Genomic DNA, 23358 nt, shown 5'->3' with positions numbered 1-23358 from the left:
CCAGAACAGTTGATATTTCACAAGCATAAATACAGAAAATTATTTAGACACTCCATTTAAGGTTGACGTTCATGCTTTATTTTGATCTCAAAATTTGACGGTGGTACCAGCATAATCATAATCATAAACCCTTTCACCTTATATATAAAGCTTGTATTCGTATATACCGGTAGTACTTACAAAGGTACATTTGACTCCCACTGAAAGCACTTGGACTGTCTCATGTTCAGACTAGGAGGGGTGAAATCCCTACATCAATGTTGCAACTACCCCTTAACCCTTTCACCACCATGGTTCCACCTGAACCCATTGTTATCAATGGTGATCTTGGACCTGTATCCAGGGAACTGGGGGTGAAAGGGTTAAAAGTGATCGTCAAATTTCACTCTTCCAGCATTCATACACACCAAGTTGAAAGAGTGGCGTCCTTGTTGAAAAAAATGCTGAAATCTGTTATTTGTAGAGAACAACCTGTATTGCAATATTACAGCGATATAGTGCTTGTTGGAATGGTAAAGGACAGAATCTGAAATGTGTTGAAACATCAGTTATAAAAAAAATGTACAATGCTTGCTGCACAGAATTAAGAAAATTGATTTAACTTTTGAAATGGCATAAAACTTGTATACTAGCATCCTGACAAACCCCTCTCTAAGAGTGTCCCCAAGGTTAAGGTGCCTGATGACTGTCATCACTATTTTGAAAGTCACTTAGGGGGCCTTACAAGTCTAAGAACCAGTCATGGCTACAATCTGCTGATGACATAGGTACAGATAGATTTTAGAGCCCCCTAAGTGATTGCTATTACACATGTTGATTTCATTATTCTTTGGATGCACCAAGCATTGTCTCTTCTAGGCTCTTTGATTTTAAGGCACTGTGTAAGTCACACATATTTACATGAAATCATGTGTGCAAATCGATATTGTGAAGAGCGGTTATATATATAGTATATTATGATGTTCTTTCAAAGACAGTAGATGCCAGAGATTTATACAGCAGCAAGACTGAAAAGCAATGGTCCGAACTCCATTATGAGGCAAATCAACATAGTCCTAGGGGGTACATTTGCATCATGAAGCTGCAGAAGGGCCTTCTAAGAGAACCCTAATATGTTCATAAGGAGGGTTGAGCTGCTGTCTTCTGGTGCACCACTACTGTCTGTATTTTTAAACATTCACACGACATGCATATTGCTGCTTCACTGTCATGAATAATGCCGCATAATTAAGTATGAATTATATTGTTATGAGGCAGTAGTTATGACTTGTGACTGTTGTTTGATTTCAAGTTCATGACAAGAATTCGTGAAACAGGAGTGTGGGTGAGACTTGCGTGTTCCAATGTACGGCTAAGTTGTTGAGCATTAGGAACAAATTGGACAGTGTTTGACTGTGTAATATCTAGGTAGGTTAACAGATATTAGTGATGTCTGGTAAAAAAAAACGAGGATAACTTGCTGGTTATTCTGTGTTGTCCGACAAGTTCTGCAAACGCCCCAGCTGAAGATGTGGGTGGATGAACAAATATTTTTTAAATTTTGCTGTTACATGGGCAGAGTGTCTATTCTGGTCAAAGTTACTCTGTTGTGAGAAAACCATACACATGTAAAACATATTAAATTTTTGATTTTCACAAAAATGACTATTCATAACCTTCACTTCCAGCTTCAATTACTCTACAAGCATTAAAAAATGTGTCGCCTCAAGCAGCATAATGAAAAATGTACAAATAACACAATTGGAACTAATTTGGGATAATTGGATAGTAAGTAAAGCTGGTTTAATCTGCCAATGTACGCTCATCTGCTTTTCTTTCAAAGCAATACACTTGTTTTTATATTAAATAATTTGTAATATTGTAACATTCAGCTGTAGGGCACTTAACAGTTATAAGAAATTTGAAAAGTATAAAGATCAGATTATCCCAAATTAGTTCCAATCGTGTTAAATTCGAGTCGGAGCATCTGTCGGCAAAGTTCATTCCACCATATTATGATTGCATGTGTATAAAAATACTGGGTACTGACTGACAAACAATATTGAAGAACTCTGAACAACTGTCATTGATAAAACAATACCAATAAAAATACCGCCTGTACAGCTAATATTTTTTCAGTCTAAAAATTTTCCTTTTTCAAGAGAACATGATTTGTCAGCAGAAGCCATTGGCGGAGTTGGGAACCTTGGCATGAAAGCTTGACTTGTGGGGAAAAAAAATTGGAGGAAAAACTTTGGACACATTTCCATCAACATTCACCATATATTGGGCCAATCTTTCTGTAGGTATGTCTACATACTTCTTTAATATCTGAAATTACTGATTTAAACTCCGTCTGGAATGACCAGTCAAACTTTCCAATTGTGAAACTGGAATCAGACCATTTTACATGGGTACAGTCACATATTCTTATTTGCTAAAGTGATATTTAAAATTTGAACAAATATGGCAGTCTCCCAGGGCTGCATATCAAAATTTTTGAAAAAAATCAGAAAAAATGTTTGGATCTGAAAAGAAATCATCAGAGTCATATTCATAAGTGCAATAAAAATTGACATCTGCACTCAAAGGGTTAAAGGTATACAGTCACCTGTAATCTAAATATGCCCATATATGGTCAAAGGGGCGTTCCTTGGCATTCAAAATGCCCATGTGAGGGCGCTGTTTAAAACAGCCACCCGCTTAAAATCTGTGATTGGTTAGATTTTCTCTTTCCATGGTAACTGTGGCAAAATTGGAACAGGTGACAGTATACCTTTAAATGTGCATATATATCTTGTAATACATATTTGTATTTAATGTTAGAAACAGATATGCTCATGTTTTCTGTCCATGCTAAACCACGGAATGGGCGTCAACATTGGAAAACGTTCAAACATTTGAAAACGTTCACACAGCTGGCATGTGGCCACAATACAGATATAAGCAAGACTGTAGAAGGCTGGGTCCATGATCACCTGTGATACAACTCAACACTATACTAGGGGGTATGTTCATATTTTTTAGTACAAAAGACACCCTCAGACAAGCACTGATTAATAACATAAGGAAGATGGGTCCAGCGTTAGGCAGGTGTGCTACAGATATGTGCTTCAGCAAGCAAAATTCTTGGACAGTTAAATCTTCACCCACTGATAAAGATTTCAAAAATCATAAAAATGACAGTGCTAACTGGTCAGGACGACACTTAGCACACAACACTTATGTTAAGTAAGTCTCGGGTAATGAGGTGGAAAAATTTTCAAAAGTTATTGCAACTTCCCAAAGATTACATCTACGTATCAAAGGCATTGACCGCTTAGATCTTGTAAATATTTTACAGACTTATACGAAAAATTGAAATTAGATTCAGATCATGTTACCATTGTAAAGTGGGTAATGCCGTCAATTTAATTAAACATTTATGGAGTTGATTACATTTCGTGCACAAACAGGTTCGTCTCATTTCATGTGAGGTACATGTGTAAACGGCAACAAAATTTTGAAAGAAAATACTGGAGTATTAGTACAATGCGCCAGAAGATGTCTATAATATCACTTATATGTTGATACATGTAAGCCTACCAGCAAAGGGTCTCGCCACAAGTACAATCCAAGATTAGAAATGTCTACAATGGCTATAGGATGTTACAAACTATTCCATATTCTATGCAGTCAAAGCCCCAAGGCTTCATCATCTGTAACTTATCAAGCAATTTTTGTTCTCTTTGTGAGACAGTTTCTTGTTCTACCTCCAAAAATAGTGTTGAAATGCCAAGAGTTTGACTTGAGAAAACAGCCCGCATGTGTTTCATTGTCCACTGTTATTGTTGATACCTGAATTTCAGTCTGGATCATATCGTTGCTTTGTCAACATTTGCATAATGTAAATGTTGTGTTTGTAGGGCTGATACCTTGTATTTCAACACACTTCAGGGAGTGGAACAGAAACACTTCTGTGTTATATCAGAGAAAAATAATGAAAACACTTTCAAAGGTTACAGCTATGGGTCCTTTAAGCTTGAATTTGTATTTATTTTAGAAGACTTGAAAATAGCAAAGTATCTATCCTATGAAAAATCTCTCTTATTGATAATCTTTGAGTTCTCATATAACTATTAGTATACAAAATTTACATCCATTGTGTGAGAAAGGTAGTGGAAAATAATCAACTGGTTTCAGCTGCACCCTGCTCAGCTCGTTTTTTCTCCTCAGCGGCGTACTTTTCTTCCATTTTCTTGATGAGGGGAGGGAGGTCTTCCCTGGTTTTGGGAACCGGGGTGAACATTAGCTCCGGCGCTTCCAGCTCCCCCTTTGTGATTTTGTCGCAGGCGACCATGAGGTCGTAGTTGATCTGTTCAGAGACGACGGAGTCCTGTTTGTAGTCTGGATGTTGGCTGACAAACTGTCGGATCCATTTCGCCATGGTGATTAGTTTCCCTGCCGACGAAGACACACATGAAGAGATGAGGATGATGACAATGATAATGACGATCAACTGAGCAACCACTTTCTTTCATGGCCAACTTTACACACACACACTGTTTTGGCAATACATGAAAATACAATAGCCTTTCCTGTAAGACTCCTTGCTACTTCAGAAGTTGTGTGAAAAGACTTAAGTCACCACGGTATAGCCTTGCTAGCAATCCTCTGTAACTATCTGACAGTACCTTTACTACACAGGAACAGAAGTGATTATTCAAGTACATGTTCACATCATCCATTTTTTTTACCATAAAATCCACCAAGACTTGTATTTCACTGTTCCGTTTTGTTTTTTAAACAATTTTGACCATCTATATCTATTATTATACATCTATTATTATATCATACAGTAAATTGTTGGCGCAAATACTGCGATCTGATTGGTCAAGATGTGAAATTAACTGTGCTGTATTCACGATATAGCATGGTAGAAACAGGCACAAGCTCTCAGCTAGAGAAAAAATTCCCTTTCTGACATTGCATGCCAGTATTTCAATTTAATATTATATCATAGGAATAAACCACCTCAGAATCTTGTGGTATACCGTCACTGGGTGTGGTGTATTGCTTAAGTATACTTCGTATATCTATGAATCTAAAATCATACCAGCATAGCAGGGTAGTTATCATAAGTGTCAATGAGTAAAATCACGTTTCAATGTTAAAGTGCGTACCACCTCAAGATGCAACTAGCCTACAAAATGAGCTGAAAGTCTGAATGTATAGAATTCAGACTGTCCAACAAAGTCTTTCTTGAACTTTGACCTTTGTCCTCACCTGATGCCCTTCTAGAGATAAGTTCTAAATACTGTACAATAGTACATGATGTGTCTACATCGACTTCAACTGTCTGTAAATAATCTTTGATCAGTGGGATGACTCCGGGGAACTCAACTCCATCCACCTCGCCACCGTTAATGATGGTATCGATGCTCATCAAGGCACACTCATCATGGATGTTCACGTTATTGCACTGTGGGTCGTTGGCATCTGTGGAAAGAGATAGAGACAGCAACGTTGAATGCTGTGAAGAAGTAACAACAGGGTGTTGGAACTGGAAGTGTGATATCAATTGCCATATAAGGAATGAGTCCAAGTAAGTAAGCATTACCATATAAGGAATTGGTCCTAATAAGGAATAATTGCCATTCATGAGGATTAGGTCCAAATAAGTAATAATTGCCATATAAGGAATGACTCCAAATAAGTACTCAAAAGGTAAAGGCAAAAATAATGAACGATTGCCATATAAGGAAAAGGCCCAAATAAGGAATAATTGCCATATACAGAATACGTTCACATAAATAAGCCACAAGTCATAAATACAACAATAGCTCAATGTTGATTGTTCATATCAGACACATTTATACAACTGTTTTTATCTTACAGCACGAAAGCACTGATGACAACAGCAGAAAAAGAAATGTAAGTTGATGTAAAAGTCTGCATCTGGTTGCATTATAAAAGTAAATTACAATAACACAACGTACATATGGTGTAACTATGTAAAAAAATAAACATCGTACTTGAAAAGGGTTATCTTTCTGAGTCCTGGGAATTACTTGAAACGTAAATGCAGACTTTTCTTACGCAGTGTGTATTTGAAAGTATGTGGACTTTTTTCTTTACTGTTCTAATTAGTACTTGGGTTAGTTCTTGAATTCTGTGCACTTATATATGCAAAAATAGCAAAAATCATTACAATCTCTTTGTGATCTACTTACAACAAGTACGAAGGTCTTTTCTGAAATAAAATTTGCATTGTCCAACCGCGTCTCTCTTTTGAGCTTCTTGCATATTATAGTCAACCTGATAAAAGAAAGATACATTGGAAATAAAATGTGAATGCTTTGAAATGACCTAGTTCACACAGTACTGTAGATTTCCCATAATTCATTATGATTTGTATCCTCTGAGATTCCTCAGTGAAGTCTCCCATCTCTCCCAGGTGTAGACAAATTCACAGACTAGTTGTCAAAATTTTGAAAATGTACTTTTATGCACACCATTCTTCCCAATTCTCATTTTAAATGATTTAGAAAATTATGCATAATTGAGAGGGGAGATCGCATTTTTGTAAAATTTGCCACTGATTGTGTCTTCAACCATACAAAATAGTGTGATTGAAAGAGGGAGACTAGTTGCACCTGTTTTATGAAATAAAAGGATATTGATTATTTCCAATGGAAATGACAAATTAAATTTGCATGCTAAGTTTTCTCAAAGAATGACCCCTTCAGTTTGTCATAACTTGCTGCCTGAAAGTATGATGACATTTATAGTACCTACAGAATGTCACTTTTATGGTTGTTTAGTGGTTATTTTGAAACTTTCACTGAAATATCTAAACGTACTTTTACTAGATATTATTTAACAATTATTCTGATGCTGCACATTAGTGCTTACATGCAGAACTGAAAAAGTTATCAGAAAAGTAACCTTCAAGGATACAAATCAAAGAGAATTGTGGGTAATTCAATGTACTGTGGTTCAGATTTAATTTTTTGTGATAATCTTCTGTGCCCTGGCAGCGTGTTCAATCTGAGGTCAGGTCATATTTAAAGTTCATTTGGTATCTTTGGTGTATCAAAGACAAATAATTCCACATGCAGTTAATCTCACTTACCTTTGAAATGGGCATGAGAAAATTTAATTTGAAAGATAAAATCACCCTTGTCAAGAGAACCACAAAGACCACATACGCAGCATTTTCAAAATCTGTTAATTGCACCTGAAACAAGATGACATGAAAAGCAAAATATCAGCCTTTTATGAATTTATGTCTTTGTTCAATGTGTACAACTAGGGTTCTGTTCCTGCAACCCACAAATGCGAATAGTCAGCAGGGTCAAGTTGTTTCTGACCTTCTGACCTTTGACCCCTTTGCAATCAAAACATACATCTTGGGCTCTGTTCAGTCCCACTGTTGATTTCAGCACAGTACCCACAGTCTGTAGTTCATGAATATTCTACATTGATAACAAGTCATTTTCTCACATTTGCATACTCAAACTGTATTCATCGATACACTTTGTATGAAATTAAAAGTGTTACACTTGGAAAATTTGATCCTTTTGCACTCAGAGCGACTTCGAGAAAGAGGCTTGCCCATATTTTTTGCTGCTTCTTTAAATTTGTCACAAATGCTTGTGACTTGTTCTGTACACTGAAACTGTACTCTACACTTTTGTTCAGAAAGGGTACTTCAGAAAGGGTAATTAGCAAAAATCTTTTCTTTTATTTTTAATATGTGTTTTTCTAGTCAACACATCCCTGCAATTTGGAAGAAGTCTTGTATCGTCCCAGTCCTAAAAAGAATGTCATTACTTGCATGAATGATCTACGTCCAGTGGCATTAACGTCCGCTGTCATGAAAGTTTGTGAACGTATTGTACTGCAACATCTGAAAAAACTTGTCATTAAATTCACTGATCCTTTGCAATTTGCCTATCAACAAAATAGAAGTACTGACGATGCAATTCTGACGGTGTTACATAAGATTTATTCACATCTTGATAAAGCTGGCAATTCAGTTCGAATAATGTTCTTTGATTTTTCAAGTGCTTTCAACACAATCCAGCCATCCCTATTAGCAAGAAAATTAATGTCAATGGAAATCCCAAGTGCAATGATATCATGGGTAACAAATTACCTTACAATCGGGCACAGTGTGTAAGATTGGGTTCTGTTTCATCAGGAATTACATATTCAAGTACAGGGGCACCACAGGGTACTGTGCTTGCTCCCTTTCTTTTTACCTTGTATACTGCTGTGATTGCCGAGCAACAGAAATGACGTGTCCTTTAGTTAAGTTTGCAGATGACTCTGCCATGGTGGGTTTGATTAGCAATGATGACTACTCAAGTTACTTACTTGAAATTGAACGCTTTGTCAACTATTGTGATAGAAATTACTTGGTTTTGAATGTTAACAAGACGAAGGAAATGTTAATTGATTTTCGTAAGCAGCCAATTGAGCCTGACCCAGTTGTTATAAAAGGTGAAAATGTTTGCAGAGTTGTGACTTATGAGTACTTGGGTATCACTATTGATAGTATATTATGCTGGCGTTTTCATGTTGAAGCAATGTTGAAAAAGCTTAATTCCCGTATGTATTGTCTTCGAAAATTAAGGTCTTTTAATGTAAGGAAAGAGATCCTGTCTGCATTTTACAATGCCGTTATCAGCAGTGTTTTAAGTTATTGTATTGTCTGTTGGGGTTGTAACATCTCAAAGCAAGAGAAAGCTAGGCTTGACAAAATCATAAAAAGGTGGAAACAATCATCGGAAATTCACAGCGACAAGTTGACCTTATCTACCATGATCGACTTGATAAGAAATTAACACTAACTCTGACCGATGAGACTCATCCTCTACATCACGACTTGGTCGATAAACGCATTGTTAGAAGTGGCAGACTTAGGCCACCGGTAGCCCGTACCCAGGCTTACGCAAACTCTTCTATTCCACAAGCTGTCAGTCTTTTTAACGCAAATTTTAATCGTGGAAATTAACGGCCATGTTCTTTGTGTCTCTGTTTTCGCTTTCATAGTCTTGTTTTTTGTGCTTTTTGACTTTGTATTTATTTTTGTATCGTTCGTCAAGCAGGCATTCAAATTGCCCTTTAGGGATTTAATAAAGTTTTATCTTATCTTATCTTATCTTATCTTATCTTATCTTATTAAGAAATTGAAAACAATACTGATCTCCAGACATTTAAAAATGTCAAACGTGTCACAATATTAGAAATACTGGACTTTGTACAAAAGCATAAGATATACATCTTTAATGACAAGAAACTGATACTCATGAAATAGATGGGTCAAGAAAATACTGGAGTGAATTTTCAGATTCTCAAACGGAAACACTGATGCTTGGCACATGTTGGCTGTGTTTACTGATAAAGTGGGTCATAGGTCAGCTGCATGTCATTCACATTTGTATGGCAGGCTATCATTACAGGTTAAATATCACAGAAACTTTCGAAGGCAGAAAGGTTATACTTTATCATTAAAGCCCCAATAGCTGCGAATGTGTAATAAACCAATCTCAAAATATCCTTAGTTTTCCAGGAGTTTTCTTTGAATAAGACCCATGAAAGACTGAGAAAGTGTATAAAACTGTCATAAGTGTCAAAAGTGGCATGTATATTCAAACATTTTAACAACATTTTAGATTTTCCACAATTTTCAAAAACTAATCATATGACAGAGAAAATAGAGATTACAACAACAAAATGTTGGCCATCATGTGTTGTGCATTCAAGTAAATGGCGTCATGCTTTTTTCTGGTATGATCACGATGTGTATGTGCAGGAAAAACTGTTTTCATACTTTTCCATGAGGGCGCCATTTTATGAATGGCACCCGTTTATTATTCAGCCTGTTAAAACATGAAGGCATGGTCCAAATTAGCGAGCAGTGATACTTCTATACGCGTTCTTCAGTTAGCACATTTTCTTTGGTTTGAAGATAAAATCATGACAATATGCATAAAATTCGCAGCTATTGGGGCTTTAATAGTTTGTTGTTTACCAATGTTATTTCAAAAATGGAAGAGTGCAATAGTATACACGTATTGGCTAACCATGGGGGTAAAATATCGCATGTTTGTTGCCAGATGGCCTGAGAGTAACCCCAAAACAGCTACTTTCACCGGGGCCATATGGCTGTAGTTCTGGAAAATTTACCGTTACCTGCCTCCTTGCACGTATCAGTGTCAAAATGATGCATACAGCATGACTGCATATTAATGACTCACGACAGAGAGTTTGGGCGAGATTGCATATTGTATGTCTATTTTTGTAAGGCAAAAGGTCACATATAAATATGTACAGCTTGTTGTTCACTAATTTTATTTCCAAATACACAGGATTCAAAATATGCCGGGTGGTGTCGGTTCAAGAAAAAGTAAATGCGGCACAAAACTGACAGATGGTGCTGTGAACAATCCATAACAATTCTATATTTTGCTTTTACCGAAAGGACACATTCAAATATAATTCCCCAGTTCTAAATTTGGCAAAGTGCTTGTTAGTCGGATGCACTGCAGTGTTTTGCAAAGGATGTCACACACAGCTTACTTCAGATGGTCTGAACTCCACTCTCCATCCTATTGGTGAATTGGCCGGCGGAGGTTTAAATCTCATTGTCTGCCAGTTTGTTGATTGGATGTTCTAGTGTATGAAAAATTAAACAGAAAAATTACACTTTTTAGTGCATTTAAAGGTCTAGTAGCTGTAACTTTTTAAGTTTTTCACTATATTTGTTTGATATGTCAATTGCAAGTTCTTGTTCTACTCCCAAAAGCATATTGAAACACCAACTATTTAGCTTGTCAACACCGTCTACACATGCATGTGTAGTGAAATTGCAATGTTATTGTCTACATTTGAATTCTGGTCTATACCAGATTTCGCTTGTCAACAATAATAATGCAGTCTACACATGAACAGGCTGTTGATGAACTGAAACTGTATATCTCAGTATGCTTTGAGGAGAAGAACAAGAAACTACATAGTTAGCCAGAAAAACAAAAACAGTGAATAAACATCAAAAATTATATCTACTGTCTCTGGAATAAAATTAAAGATGCAAATAATTAAGGTTTATTCACTGGTGGTAAAATGTGATAACTTTACTTCTATGAATGAAAGATAACGTTTCAGGTGCCAAAGCCAGTCTCTGTCGCCTTCAAAAATATATTATATTACCATGCCCTTTCTATCGCATTTTAATTGGTTGAGCTGAACCAATACATACCTAACCATAAATACACAGTAATGGTTTGCTTACATGCCAGTGAATATGAATAATATTATAAACAATACAATATCTTTACACCTAAAACACAAATTGTGATTTATACAAAAATCATAATCAATCACAAAATAAAAGAGCACTTGTGGACCAAGTGTAGACTTTTTTTCCAAAAAAATCTCCAGATTTGCAAAATGTTTGCAGCGCGCACTACTCAATGACAAGTTCTGGGGCCTGTTGTCATTCGCACGGGAAATTTTTGACAAATTTTGACGGTTTTTCGGGTTCGTTGATAATATAATGGAAATGACAGGACTCCGCCCTGACCATTAACATTTATTTATGGGTGCTGGCGAGAGGAAAGCCAAAATTAACGGGCTCGGCAAGCCTAACCCGTTAATTTTTGACTTTCCTCTCGCCCTTGGCCATAAATAAACGTTAATGGTTAGCGCGTCGTCCGTTATTACTATAATATAATCATGCAGACAATTTCTTTTCATAGCAAGACAATTTTTTTTCAGATTTTTCCCAAACTGTTGATCAAAAACTGAAGCCAATAAAAAGTTACGTCCATTTGGTCCAAAATTATCATAAGAATTATAAAAGATTTCATATAAATTGGTAAAATGTTACTCTGAAATTTTTTTGGGAAAAATTACAGCACTCAAAGGGTTCAATTGCATACTTTTGTCACATTCTATATTTGAACAGCTCTGCCAGATGAAACCCAGTAAAACTGTAGGAAATACAGAATATAATCATTGGCTATCATTTTCATCACAACACTGACATTACAGCAAAATGTACACCTTTGATTACTATGGCAGATCTGAGTTCAATTATTTGAAGAGAAAAAACTTGACAGTTAATGTCATAAATTTATGAAATGGAATTTTGGGTGATGTCTGAAATACCTTAGAGACGGTGTGACATGTAGACCCCATTTTTTAGATATAGAACACTTTTATTTTTGAAGGAAGAACTAGACAGAGAACATACATTCATGATATATATTGAAGTCAGAAAAAATAAAATACTAGTAATGTACTAAACATGTTGTCTACATTAGAGTAGAAATTGGTTATGAAAATTTTGAAGTTGGTTTTCAAATATGGAAACTGTCTACCTTTCCAGGACAAAGCTAATTAGATGTACCGGTATTATGACCTACCTCAAAATGATCTGTATCATTTTCATCATCCAGATTAATTTTCTCACTAAAGAGTGAAACAGGGTCCCGGATAAACAAATGAGCGATATGCCGGGCCAGTAGCCTGTCTATTCCTGTAAATAAAGTTTAAGATGAAAGGAATGTTAAGGTATACACGCCTTGATATACAGTTTTACACTTGTGTACAAACTTTCCCCAAGGAAATATTAAATAATTCTGTTTCTAAATCAAGAAAAATACCGTCAATGACGCTGTACCTTCTCTAATGTGTGGCCAGGTCAGGTAATTGGTTGTTGGCATGGAGTTGTTGGTAAATAGTTGATGATGTAGGGGCATGAGGTGGGATATGGACCCAAAGAACCCAAAAGATGATTAAATACATCAATCAAAAAAATTCTAAGCTACAGTATAAACTGCCTAAAGATAGTTCAATGTGGAAAAAAGTTAAACAATTCAGAAATAAGAATTAACAGTCCAAAATAGTAATGACGCACTTCCTTACTGACCTGAGTGCATGTGAAATACACAACCTGGCATCTGTAAATTAAATGTATACCAAGTGATCATTTCCAGTCACTTTTAACTGTTTTTAATGGATTTTCCAAAGAGTCCTGTGGAAATGATGAAAAACGCTTATCTGGTCTTGTGTTTGTATAACCTCATGGCTGATAATTATCATAGTATTGAAAAAAAATTGAAAGTGAAGAAATTACTGTTTTTAATAGGCATATTTTCCTTGAAATACATGACCGTGTAAAGAATATATGCTAAAAGTGTTTAAGAATAAATTTCTTTTCAAAAAATAATTTAATTTGTGACAAAGGATTTTTATTCTTTGAGTTTACAAATTCAAACATTGCAATTTGTTCAATCATCTTGTGCAGTGCAAAATTTATAAAATGACTGAAAAACAAAAAAAAATTGGCAGAATTACAGTCTTTGTGATGTAAAATTATGGGTTGACATCACGATAACTGTTAATCTGTTTGAAGTACTAATATACTATAATTTAAAAAAGAAAAATTCATGCAGAAACGGTAAAATATATTGTCAGCAATGTAGTGTTAATTTTGACTTTACATCAAAATATGCCTTTGCTGGATACCAAATATATAGGGCGAAATATCAGCCATGTTCAGCAAAATCCACACAACAGCATTGATCCTTTTCTAATTTGATTTGATTTGCTTACGTAATCCTTGTATGACAGTCAGTCAATATGGAACTTGAACACAACACAGTGAATAAGTATGCTGTAAATGAAATGGTGTGGCTGCATCCACATGCAGCAATAGGTGTGCCTTTGTCTCTCACCCCTCATTTCCAACCTGTCCCATCCCTGAAAAAATAGTTTGGTCTTATATTTATAATGTTAATAATTTCTGTATTTGTTAAAATGTGCGCATCTCAAAAACTTTTGATCATAAACATTTTCATTGTTTTTTATAGCTGACCAATCAGTTAACCTGTTTATTTTGAATATTTGCGCATTTTTCCTCAGTATTTGACATTTTCTGAATACCTTTTTATTCAGTTTGTCATTTTCTAAAAGTTTAAATGCTCCATTGTGTGGTCAAGCTTTCCACAAATGTGGTACTTCATATAGGAGGGTCTGCCTCTAGAGGGCGGGCATCATGAACACTCCTGTGTTTGTTGGTTAATTCCTCCACGTAAACTTCTGATTGTACTGTAAACATTGAACATGGCCGACGTCCGATTTTCCTGTCTAAAACTTTCACTCATTTTCGTTCATATGACTCTGAAACTCCAGGAAACGATTGGGAAGAAAGGGTTATCTTGAAATATTGAGGTACTCGCCGATATTTTGCAAAATTAAATGAGAAAAAATGCAAGGAAAATGCCGACAGGCTTACACAATGACAGTTTTCAGACTCGGAGGCATATGATCATCTCTGCAGATTATGCAACAGGCCCAGATCACGTGAGGCCATGAGGGGATATCCACGCAACTCAGTACCAAACACTAGCGCTCACAGAGTGAGCAAACACAAAGTGAGTACCCCTAACGTCAGCTCAGTAGTCTGTAATAGATTGTAGTCAACTAAGAAACCTTGGAGAAAGGCTTAACACTGTGGCTATGCCGCTAAGTCCCTTTTGATTTTTGTCATAGCTCAAAATCGTTCTCCCACACCTCAACCTGAGCCATGAACACCCCCACCAGTTTATGATATGACCCATCACAATGGCATGACGTCAACGGATCTTGACAGACGGAAGTCTTGACAGACGGAAGTTCTTGACAGCAGCGTATTGGTTTTCAACTCTAATACCTTCTCTGTCTATAAATAGACACGAGAAGGTAACAAAAATCACGAGTCACTGTGCACATTTTGGGATTAGAATAGCAATTTTTAAAAATTTATTGATATTTGAAATTCAAAATGACTGCTATATCCTGTGTTGAAACAATAGGGAAAAATAAAATGTTAGATTTTCACAAAATCACGATAGTGAAAACACCATTTATATCACAGAGGCTTTAAACTGAACCCACACAAGCACCACACCATACATATGTTGCAATATATCTTGGTACTTGGTTATATTTATGACTAAATTACTTTTCTGCTGACTCAAACTGACAGACTTCCGATAACTCTTTTACAGATGTCTGACTAGTTAAAGGCTGCGTTCACAAAAAACGGTTAGGGGGGGGGGGCTGGAGGAATTCAGGGGGGGATTCGAAAATTTTGGGGGTAGTGGAGGGGGGACTTGAAAATTTTGCTCTACCTGTAGGGGGGGGGACTTGAAAATTTTTGGGTCCCTTTTGAGTTTTACATTTTCCAATTCCAAGTTTTTGTAGGTAATCAATGAAAAATGAATACCATTTATGTCATCAAAATGTTGTAATGTTAGTAATAATTTAACAAAATCTAGAACCATTCTGTCACATTTCATGACTTTTATCTCGAAAAAATCTAAACGTGTGATTTGTCGTAAAAAACAAACTTGAGCCTCGTAACAGGGCAGAAGCTGCAACTGTTAATGATTTCTGCAATATTTCTATACAATATGACAACTACAGTTTCTTGCTATCTCCCTACAGCATGCTCAAACACACAATATTTAGTTTGACGACAAAGCCTGTATATATAAATATAAATATGTATTTGGTGATAATTTAATTGGAGTCCAGACTGACAGTCAGTTGTCAGTGATACAAATGCATGGTACACATACATAGGCTGTGATAGCAAGCTGAATACTGGACAATTCAACATGCTGTAGTGAGTAGAACAAGAACGCAGTTGTAAAACTGAATAAAAATATTGCCAAAAAGTTAATACAGCTACTGCCTACGGGTAGTGTCACTGTCACTGCATACCTGAACAGTGACAGAGACAGCTCTGACTCTGGTGTACATGGTAGTTGAAGAAGAGTTTTGGTCAAATGATACTCATGACAGTGAAACTCACTTGTACACAAGATCAGGCCAGAGAGCAACACATGGAAGAAAACATAGAAATTTTTGAATTTTTGGTAGGTCACTGTGCAATACGGCAATTAGCCAGAATTCACAATTTTCCTACTCTCTCATGATTGCATTTTGTGTGCTCTTCAACAGGAGCAATTGACCTGGCCAGAGTTTGATTAACTCAAGTTGGCTTTTAGACCAATAAATCTAAAAAATTCACTGATGCATTTAAAGAACTTGCCTTGGGAATATGACTATACAAAGTGCTAATACAGGTAGTGTTGAACACCTGTGAGCAGAACGGCGCAATACATGTTTATTTTTTCAGCGCTCACATCCTTTACAAATATGCGGGCCTGTGATAGTTGGGGGGGGGGGACTTGAAAAATTTTGACCATATAGAGGGGGGGCATTTGAAAATTTTTTAGGGTACTTAGGGGGGGATCTGAAAAAAAATAAGATTTCAATCGAGATTCCTCCAGCCCCCCCCTAATCGTTATTTGTGAACGCAGCCTAAAGGTATACTGTCACCTACTCCAATTTTGCCACAGTTACCATGGAAAGAGAAAATCTAACAATCACAGATTTTAAGCCGGCGGCCGCTTTTTAAAAACAGCGCCCTCGCATGGGTATTTTGAATACCAAGGATTCAAAGGAACGCCCCTTTGACCATATATGGGCATATTTAGATTACAGGTGACTATATACCTTTGAACAGTGACCTTCATCGACCTATAAACTGTGTAATCCAAATAAATCAGTGTGACTCTGTTAACCCTATGATATTATTGTAAAATTCCTTACTAGGCAGGAAAAATTCAAAAAGTTTAAGAAGTGGAAGACATTGAAGCAAACATACACATGGCACCATTGAACGTATTAAAGGGGGCAAGCTATCTCCCTGGTTCTCGCACAAGTGACTGCTTACATTAACTATTTATGTGATTTTAGTCTTTTGCTCTCCTTTGAAAGTTGTATACAGTAATAGTCTATTTGCTCAGAGATAGAGCTGATAAAGAACCTGCCCTTTTATATGGGTGGCTACCTGAAGACATTCGACCTACAGTCAATGAACTCAGCATAACCCTGTGTGCGTCAGCATCGATCACACTGTGTTTGCAATTCAACTGTGACACGAATTACTCAAATTGAGAGCATGCGCTTTAACCTTGACCAGTGAAAACTTAGGGGGGCGGACTACTTTGGGTATCTTGAGCTTGCTGTCAACGATGATCATATGTGGTATTGATAATTGACATTGCACAATGCGGTTGTTGAAACATTTACAAAGGAAACTCTGCCATTAATATCTACCTAATTTTTTTTTTCACAAGAAAGTTCGTTGAGTACTGATTAACTGAATGAAGTTACTTAATTACTTTCAAATACGTTGAAAATTGCCATGATATTAAACCACAATTGTACTTGAACATACAAGACCTTCAAATGAAGCTTACCACAGAGCCCCCCCCCCACCCCCCCCCCCCCCCCCCCCCCGACCAAAGTACAATTCACACACCAACCCAATTCACACAGTGTAGTTGAACAAAGCATGGCCCTCAGAGGGCATGTTAGCACAGTTTACCTGAGTTCATAAGATGCTGACATATATCTTCATCAAAGACTAAGTCAATATCGTTGTACCTATCCCCCTCCTCTGATATGTAGCTGTCAATGGAATCATATCTGGACTTCGGAATTACATATCGGTCATTCTTCAGGGGCTGTCGGAAAAAAAATATAGGCTGTCAAAGATCAGAAATCTTAGCTGTGAAAAACAACCATACTGCACAGGAGTCATCAAGATGTTTGTATTCCCTTTATGTTCAGACTTTGTACCGTAACAGATTTTTAAAAGTACGATAGTTTGTAACACTTTGGAATTCAAAGTTTGACGTACATACCAACCAACATTAATATTTACATGTATATGTTTTTTCATTAAATTTGGGAGGGGGAGTGAGAAAAAGTTGACTGCAGTCATTTTTCTTTTTCTTTTTACATTCCATCTCTTTCCATAATGCTTATTTCATATCTCTATATCAAGCAGCATTGACCACCATCTCAATACATTTGCAATTATATGTAAATTGCGTTACATCAGTCTGTATAATACTGGTACAAGCCTTCCCTCTCACGATTTGAAATACAAACTTGTAAACACATTCTGTATTCAGCAATATTTCTGTATACAGACCCAGGTGGCTACACAGGGTAGCCCTGTCCTTTCCTGATTTTGAAATTTATGTTACGCAACTCAGCGAGGTGGTTTTGCTTCACATGTGCGTTTGCCTTTGGTCTAGCTTAGTCAAGACGTGGATTATACATCAAAGTGCAGGTAATAGATTAGAAGCTGAGTAGTTAACCAGGGACTGTGTTAGAGTCTAATATTATGTCTGCCTAACTTCATGTTCTTCGTTCAGTCATTGAAATCTCCATCAATCCATACATGTACTATCTATTTGCTTTGTCTGCCAATGCCTATGCCTCGCCATGTAAATCCTCTTTCTATTCATTTGACGTCAACATTTGACAGAAGCTGTCAGAATTTGGTCATTTGTCAACGTGTCAGACTCATCTCTCTCTGTCTTCCTCTGCCAAGATTAGGCTTCTCAACGGTTGCCATGGCTCTGGATTATCAGTTTATACACACACACACACACAAAGGGAAGCTTAATCAGAGACGGTGGGAGAAGACAGCCTAATGAATCAAATTACACTGTCTAAAAATTTGATATATGGACAAGCAATTTTTAACCTGCCTACAGATCTTAAACAGAAGTCAAAACATGGAAGAGATTTTGTTTGAAGCTGGTCAGCCTGACAAAAGCCACAGCACATTCTGAAGAAAGTTCCGGACAACTTGTGAATTTTAATTCCCACGGGGCATATTCAACATTCATAAAATTTGTGAAAATTAAGTCAAATTCTGAATGAATAACCAAAAGGTGTTTACAAGACTAACAAAAGCTATAGAATTTGCAGTGTGTTTATGCTGTCTGCCATAACAGTAAGAGAACATTCATGGAGCCTGGAGCAATATCTGCCGGTATGCCTCACCGAGTATGCACAGCATATACCATACATTCTACCTTTTGCACAGACTTTCTTAAAGGTCTGATAAGCTTGAATGATTGTGTTTTTTTTTCCTGTCAGTACATTTGCTTTGCTACATGTCCACAGCACCTTTGAAGAACTCAAAATACACCTAGGCGATTAACACCCAAGGAGCTGGGACACAAAATTGATCTAGCAAGACAGAAAGATTTGATTTGCTTCTAGTCTGGGTCCAACAGATTCACAATCAATTTGCCAGTCCCTAGTTTTGCTCTTTGCATGCACCTTGCTCTACAACCGTCTGTTTGTCTGCGCTGGGTCATTTATCCTTTTCAGCTCTAAATCTGATTAATTACTAGCAGTAGATTAGTCCTCACTGCAGACTGAAATACCAATCTGTGTCTCGAATCTTTTTTCACCTCGGGCAGTGTGTACACCATCGTAGTTGACATGCTAGAATCTTACCTCCAGTCCTCTCTCCTCCTTAGTTCTGCAATCGACTGATGCTGCAATGATGTTCCATCGGCAGTCTATATCTGATACATAGCCTTTGTAAAGTGGAGAAGCTGCACTCAAAGCAAGCTGTTCAAAAATAACACAATATTTATCACAAAAATAGTGATTATATTCAATGTCCTCAACTCCATCTTTGGACAACATTTCTGTAATAGTTTTGTTGATACTAGGAAATATACTTAAATTAATGAGATTTTTAGCATTTCAAATTTCGCTCATAGTTTGCAGAGAAAACATTTTCTTTTCTTTCAAAACACAAATTCAGGTAACATCATGCAATTTCTTCAATTGCAGCACCAAATCACCGAAAATGAAAAATTCAAAATGACTTCGTAATTTAACATCTAATACAATCTTGATACATATATTTTATATCATTTTCTTTATAACTTTCAAAATCAAAATTTTCATACGTTTCAGTATAAAGTTGTAAGCTTTTGAAGGGTGAAAGTTGCTCTAAAACATCTGTAATTGAGATATACTGTACAATAACTGACACATTTTGATGTGCCGATATTCCCAGCTATGGTCTGAACTTCCATATGCATATCACACCTTGACAAACCAAATACAGGGTATTTGAAAATGCTCTAGGAAGTAGACCAAGAACTTTGAGTTGATACACGGATCAAAAATACTGAAATAATTGTCCAAGGTTACAGTTTTTGTAGCATCAAAAGAGCTTGTCAATTACTTTGAACATAGTGAGGGATAAATAAAGTTTGCTTGGAACGTGTATCTTATTGTAAGCCAACTTTGCTAGCCAAGGGTGTTTACTCAGTCAAGGAGACTATGCTACGCTGACCTAACCTAGCTGTGTTGACTGGACAATGATTGTAAGCTTACTTGTGCAACCTTTAGTCCTGGTTTTCCTCTTACCAGGGTTGTACACCTTGGGACAAATAAAATTTCAGGGCTTTCCAGGGTTTTTTGACCAGTTTTCCAGGGCAATTTCAACTAAAATCAAGTAATTTTCCAGGGCTCTTGATCATGAAAACAAATTTATACTCGACTTCTATCTACACACCGTACCTATCTACTGCTTTAATTCCTAAGCTGTTTCTTCTGACTGTATAGCTACTGATTGTATTTCAGTTTGTTTTTCTCTTTTGCAGTCTTAGAATTTGCACTCCTAAGACTATTTAACTTTGCGACAAAAGACATTTCCCTGTAGATTCAGCTTTCTTGGAATATTTATTATCAGATTTGTTAAGTTCAACTACATCAGTCTCAAGTATCTTCATTTTCCAGGGTTTTCCAGGGCTAAATCACATTTTTCCAGGGTTTTCCAGGGCTAAAATAAAATTCCAGGGTTTTCCAGGGTTTTCCAGGACCGTACGAACCCTGTCTTACAGGGCTGTTATAATTTCAGCCACGTCATCTCTATTGTTTACACAAAGGTTTGTGTGCCAGCCATGAAGCATGGTGGGAAATGATATCACAACGATTATACATACCAGAATTGGACAGAGAGGTGCTAACTGATCGTATAGATGTCTGGCTTCCCTGATGTTGCATGCTTGGAATGTAACCTGCAGACAAGAGTTGCCCATTCCGAAACCCATGGCGTCCATGTAGATATGATCTGGCTTGGATGCTTTTGCCCCCTGACCATCAATGTCCACATCGAAGTTTTCGAGGAACGGTGATGGTGTATTTTTGTCTTTAAATACTGTGTGAGAAAGCACAAAAATATCAGTGCAACAATACAGGAATAATGAAAACTTGGGAGAAATAAATTGTGTCAAACTTCAGTGTGTGAAAAATATTGTGATAGCCGCACTTTACAAGCATTTAATCGAGGTCAACATTTGAACTTTATCAAACCACTGAAGGCAATCTTATTGAGTACACTTTTCACTTCCCTACTTGATAAATCACTGTCTTCAGCATATTAGCTTGGTCAAGAAGCCAATGAATTAGACGGCAAGTACCTGTCACTCTTGATGATTTCATTTTTTGACAGTGTTTGCTTTTTAATTTCAAGTACATTTTCTTCTTTAATGCCCCAAAGCATGTTGAGATACACGGTATCCAGTTTGTAAACTCAGCCTGTACATGTGTAAACTGCATTGTTATTGTTAACAGGTGAATTCTGGGCTACAAACTAGAATTCAACTGTACGCAACAACGGTACATTTTGCATGTACATGTATAGACGCTGTGTTGATTTGTTAAATAGTGGGCATGGCAAAATATAGCAAAATATTCTGATGTTTCAACATGCTTTGCAGAGCAGAACAAGACTTGTAATTGACATACACAATTAAAAATGTACTATAGTGGAAAAAAAACCCATCAAAAGTTACAGCTGTTGGCCCTTTAAAAGTATGACAAAATCTAAACTAGAATTGAGTAAGGACTTACTTGGAATATTAATTGCTATCTTCTCTCCTTTTCTTGATCTGATATTTCGAGTAAGTGTTCTGGAAAAAAGTTACATATAATTATGATAGTTTGTAGGAGCGTACAAGTAACTTGTCACATTGAAATTAAGAAATCTGCTCTGAGTGACAACAAACTTACGTAACAGTGTAACATTTTTATCTTAGCAAGATATCATGTTTATCGGTTGATTTGAACATGAAAATTTGCACAAGATTTGTAAACTAGTTTGAGAGTATCTACATAGTTATAATACAATGTCAGGGTCATTGAATATAAAATTCACTAAATTTGAGCATACTTGGATAGTTTGGACCAAAGAACACACATTTTCTAACTCTGGGGAAAAACAAAACAAAAAGACCATATTCTACCCCGACCATCAGCAAAATCCAAACCAGCATCCAAATGACACATACATTTAACTTCTATTGGTATTATACGCAATGGGGTAAAATAAAATTTTTGAAAAACTAAAATGGCGAAAAATTGTTCTAACCCCAAGAGCTTTAAAATGAAACCAACAAGTGGTAGATCAGAAAAGATTTGTTAAAATTTGTGACTCTGAAAATCTGTCCCTGACACACATTCTACCCTAAAAAGTTTGACCTTCTAAAATACAGAATTGCATGTCACAACAATGCAGAACATGTTTGTGAAAGTTATTTTTTAGACAATAAAAGATAACCTGAAAGGAGGAACAATGAAAACAAAATTAATAAAATTCATACTATGATGAGTTATTTCCAACTCAAACAAAGACAACATTAATTTTTAGATCATGAATATAAATAGCAAAGCAATTTTAAAAGATACTTTGACAATACTCTTTTCTGAAAATTTTGAACAAATTTGAATAAGACGATATATCTAACTCAAAAAATAAAGAAGTTATTTCTGTTAAAAAAATTTTGGCTGAATGCAAAAAATGTTCTCAATCTGCAATTAGCTTTGCTAACTTCCTAGGATGAACAAAATATTTTATTTATCAAATTTACTGACTTGAAGAATTTTAAAACACACAAATTTCTACAAGATACAAGTAGTGGAGCTTTGATAGAAACACTGTTAACATCAAAGAAATAATATTATGATGATTAAGAGTAACTGCAGCAGCCTGCTCCATACTAACTTGAATCTTGGATGTGTTCCATTAATTGCTTCATCTGGAAAATACAGAGACCTAGATACACCAGCTTCCGTAATGGTGGGCTGATAGGAAGGAGTTGTGAAATTTGGACACCCAAGTCTGCAGGAATGAAAAATATCAGACAAAAAAAGGCATTGATAATTATTAGTATTTTATACGTGCAGATGACTGTATTGCCAGTCTGTCTGTTTTGCCCAGTGTAATTTTTGATTGCTGATAATTCACATTTTGCATAAAAATGAATACTAATTCTCCAATTTGATATCCACAAGTAGTGCAGACTTTGAAAAAAATTGTTTGAGTTTCAGGTGCAGTATAGATTTCCTTAAATTAATGAAAGTATCAGTAAATGTACATTTATGACCTTCACATATAAGTTTGGCGATTGTGAAGTATTTCTACAATGAAACTGTTACTCT

At 36.2% G+C, this 23358-nt stretch overlaps 1 protein-coding gene across 1 annotated transcript in view; it reads right to left on the bottom strand.

Annotated features, from left to right (window-relative positions):
• Window positions 1–55: 55 nt before the first annotated feature.
• Window positions 56–23358, bottom strand: part of LOC139115354 (glutamate--cysteine ligase catalytic subunit-like) — a 66724-nt gene continuing 43421 nt past the window's right edge. Inside the window, exons 5-15 of the mRNA XM_070677397.1 lie at window positions 22922–23038; window positions 21772–21830; window positions 20862–21076; window positions 19354–19470; window positions 17417–17555; window positions 12396–12508; window positions 10549–10641; window positions 7094–7198; window positions 6192–6276; window positions 5245–5457; window positions 56–4419 (exon numbers count right to left, since the gene is read on the bottom strand). Of these exons, the coding sequence (XP_070533498.1) occupies window positions 4148–4419; window positions 5245–5457; window positions 6192–6276; window positions 7094–7198; window positions 10549–10641; window positions 12396–12508; window positions 17417–17555; window positions 19354–19470; window positions 20862–21076; window positions 21772–21830; window positions 22922–23038 (1528 nt within the window). The 3' untranslated portion in view covers window positions 56–4147. The remainder of the gene's footprint in view (window positions 4420–5244; window positions 5458–6191; window positions 6277–7093; window positions 7199–10548; window positions 10642–12395; window positions 12509–17416; window positions 17556–19353; window positions 19471–20861; window positions 21077–21771; window positions 21831–22921; window positions 23039–23358) is intronic.

This window comes from Ptychodera flava, chromosome 17, assembly GCF_041260155.1.
Source record: "Ptychodera flava strain L36383 chromosome 17, AS_Pfla_20210202, whole genome shotgun sequence".
Classification (NCBI taxonomy): Eukaryota; Metazoa; Hemichordata; class Enteropneusta; family Ptychoderidae; genus Ptychodera; species Ptychodera flava.
Note: the sequence above shows the minus strand (reverse complement) of the source record. Positions and strands in the feature narration are given on the sequence as shown.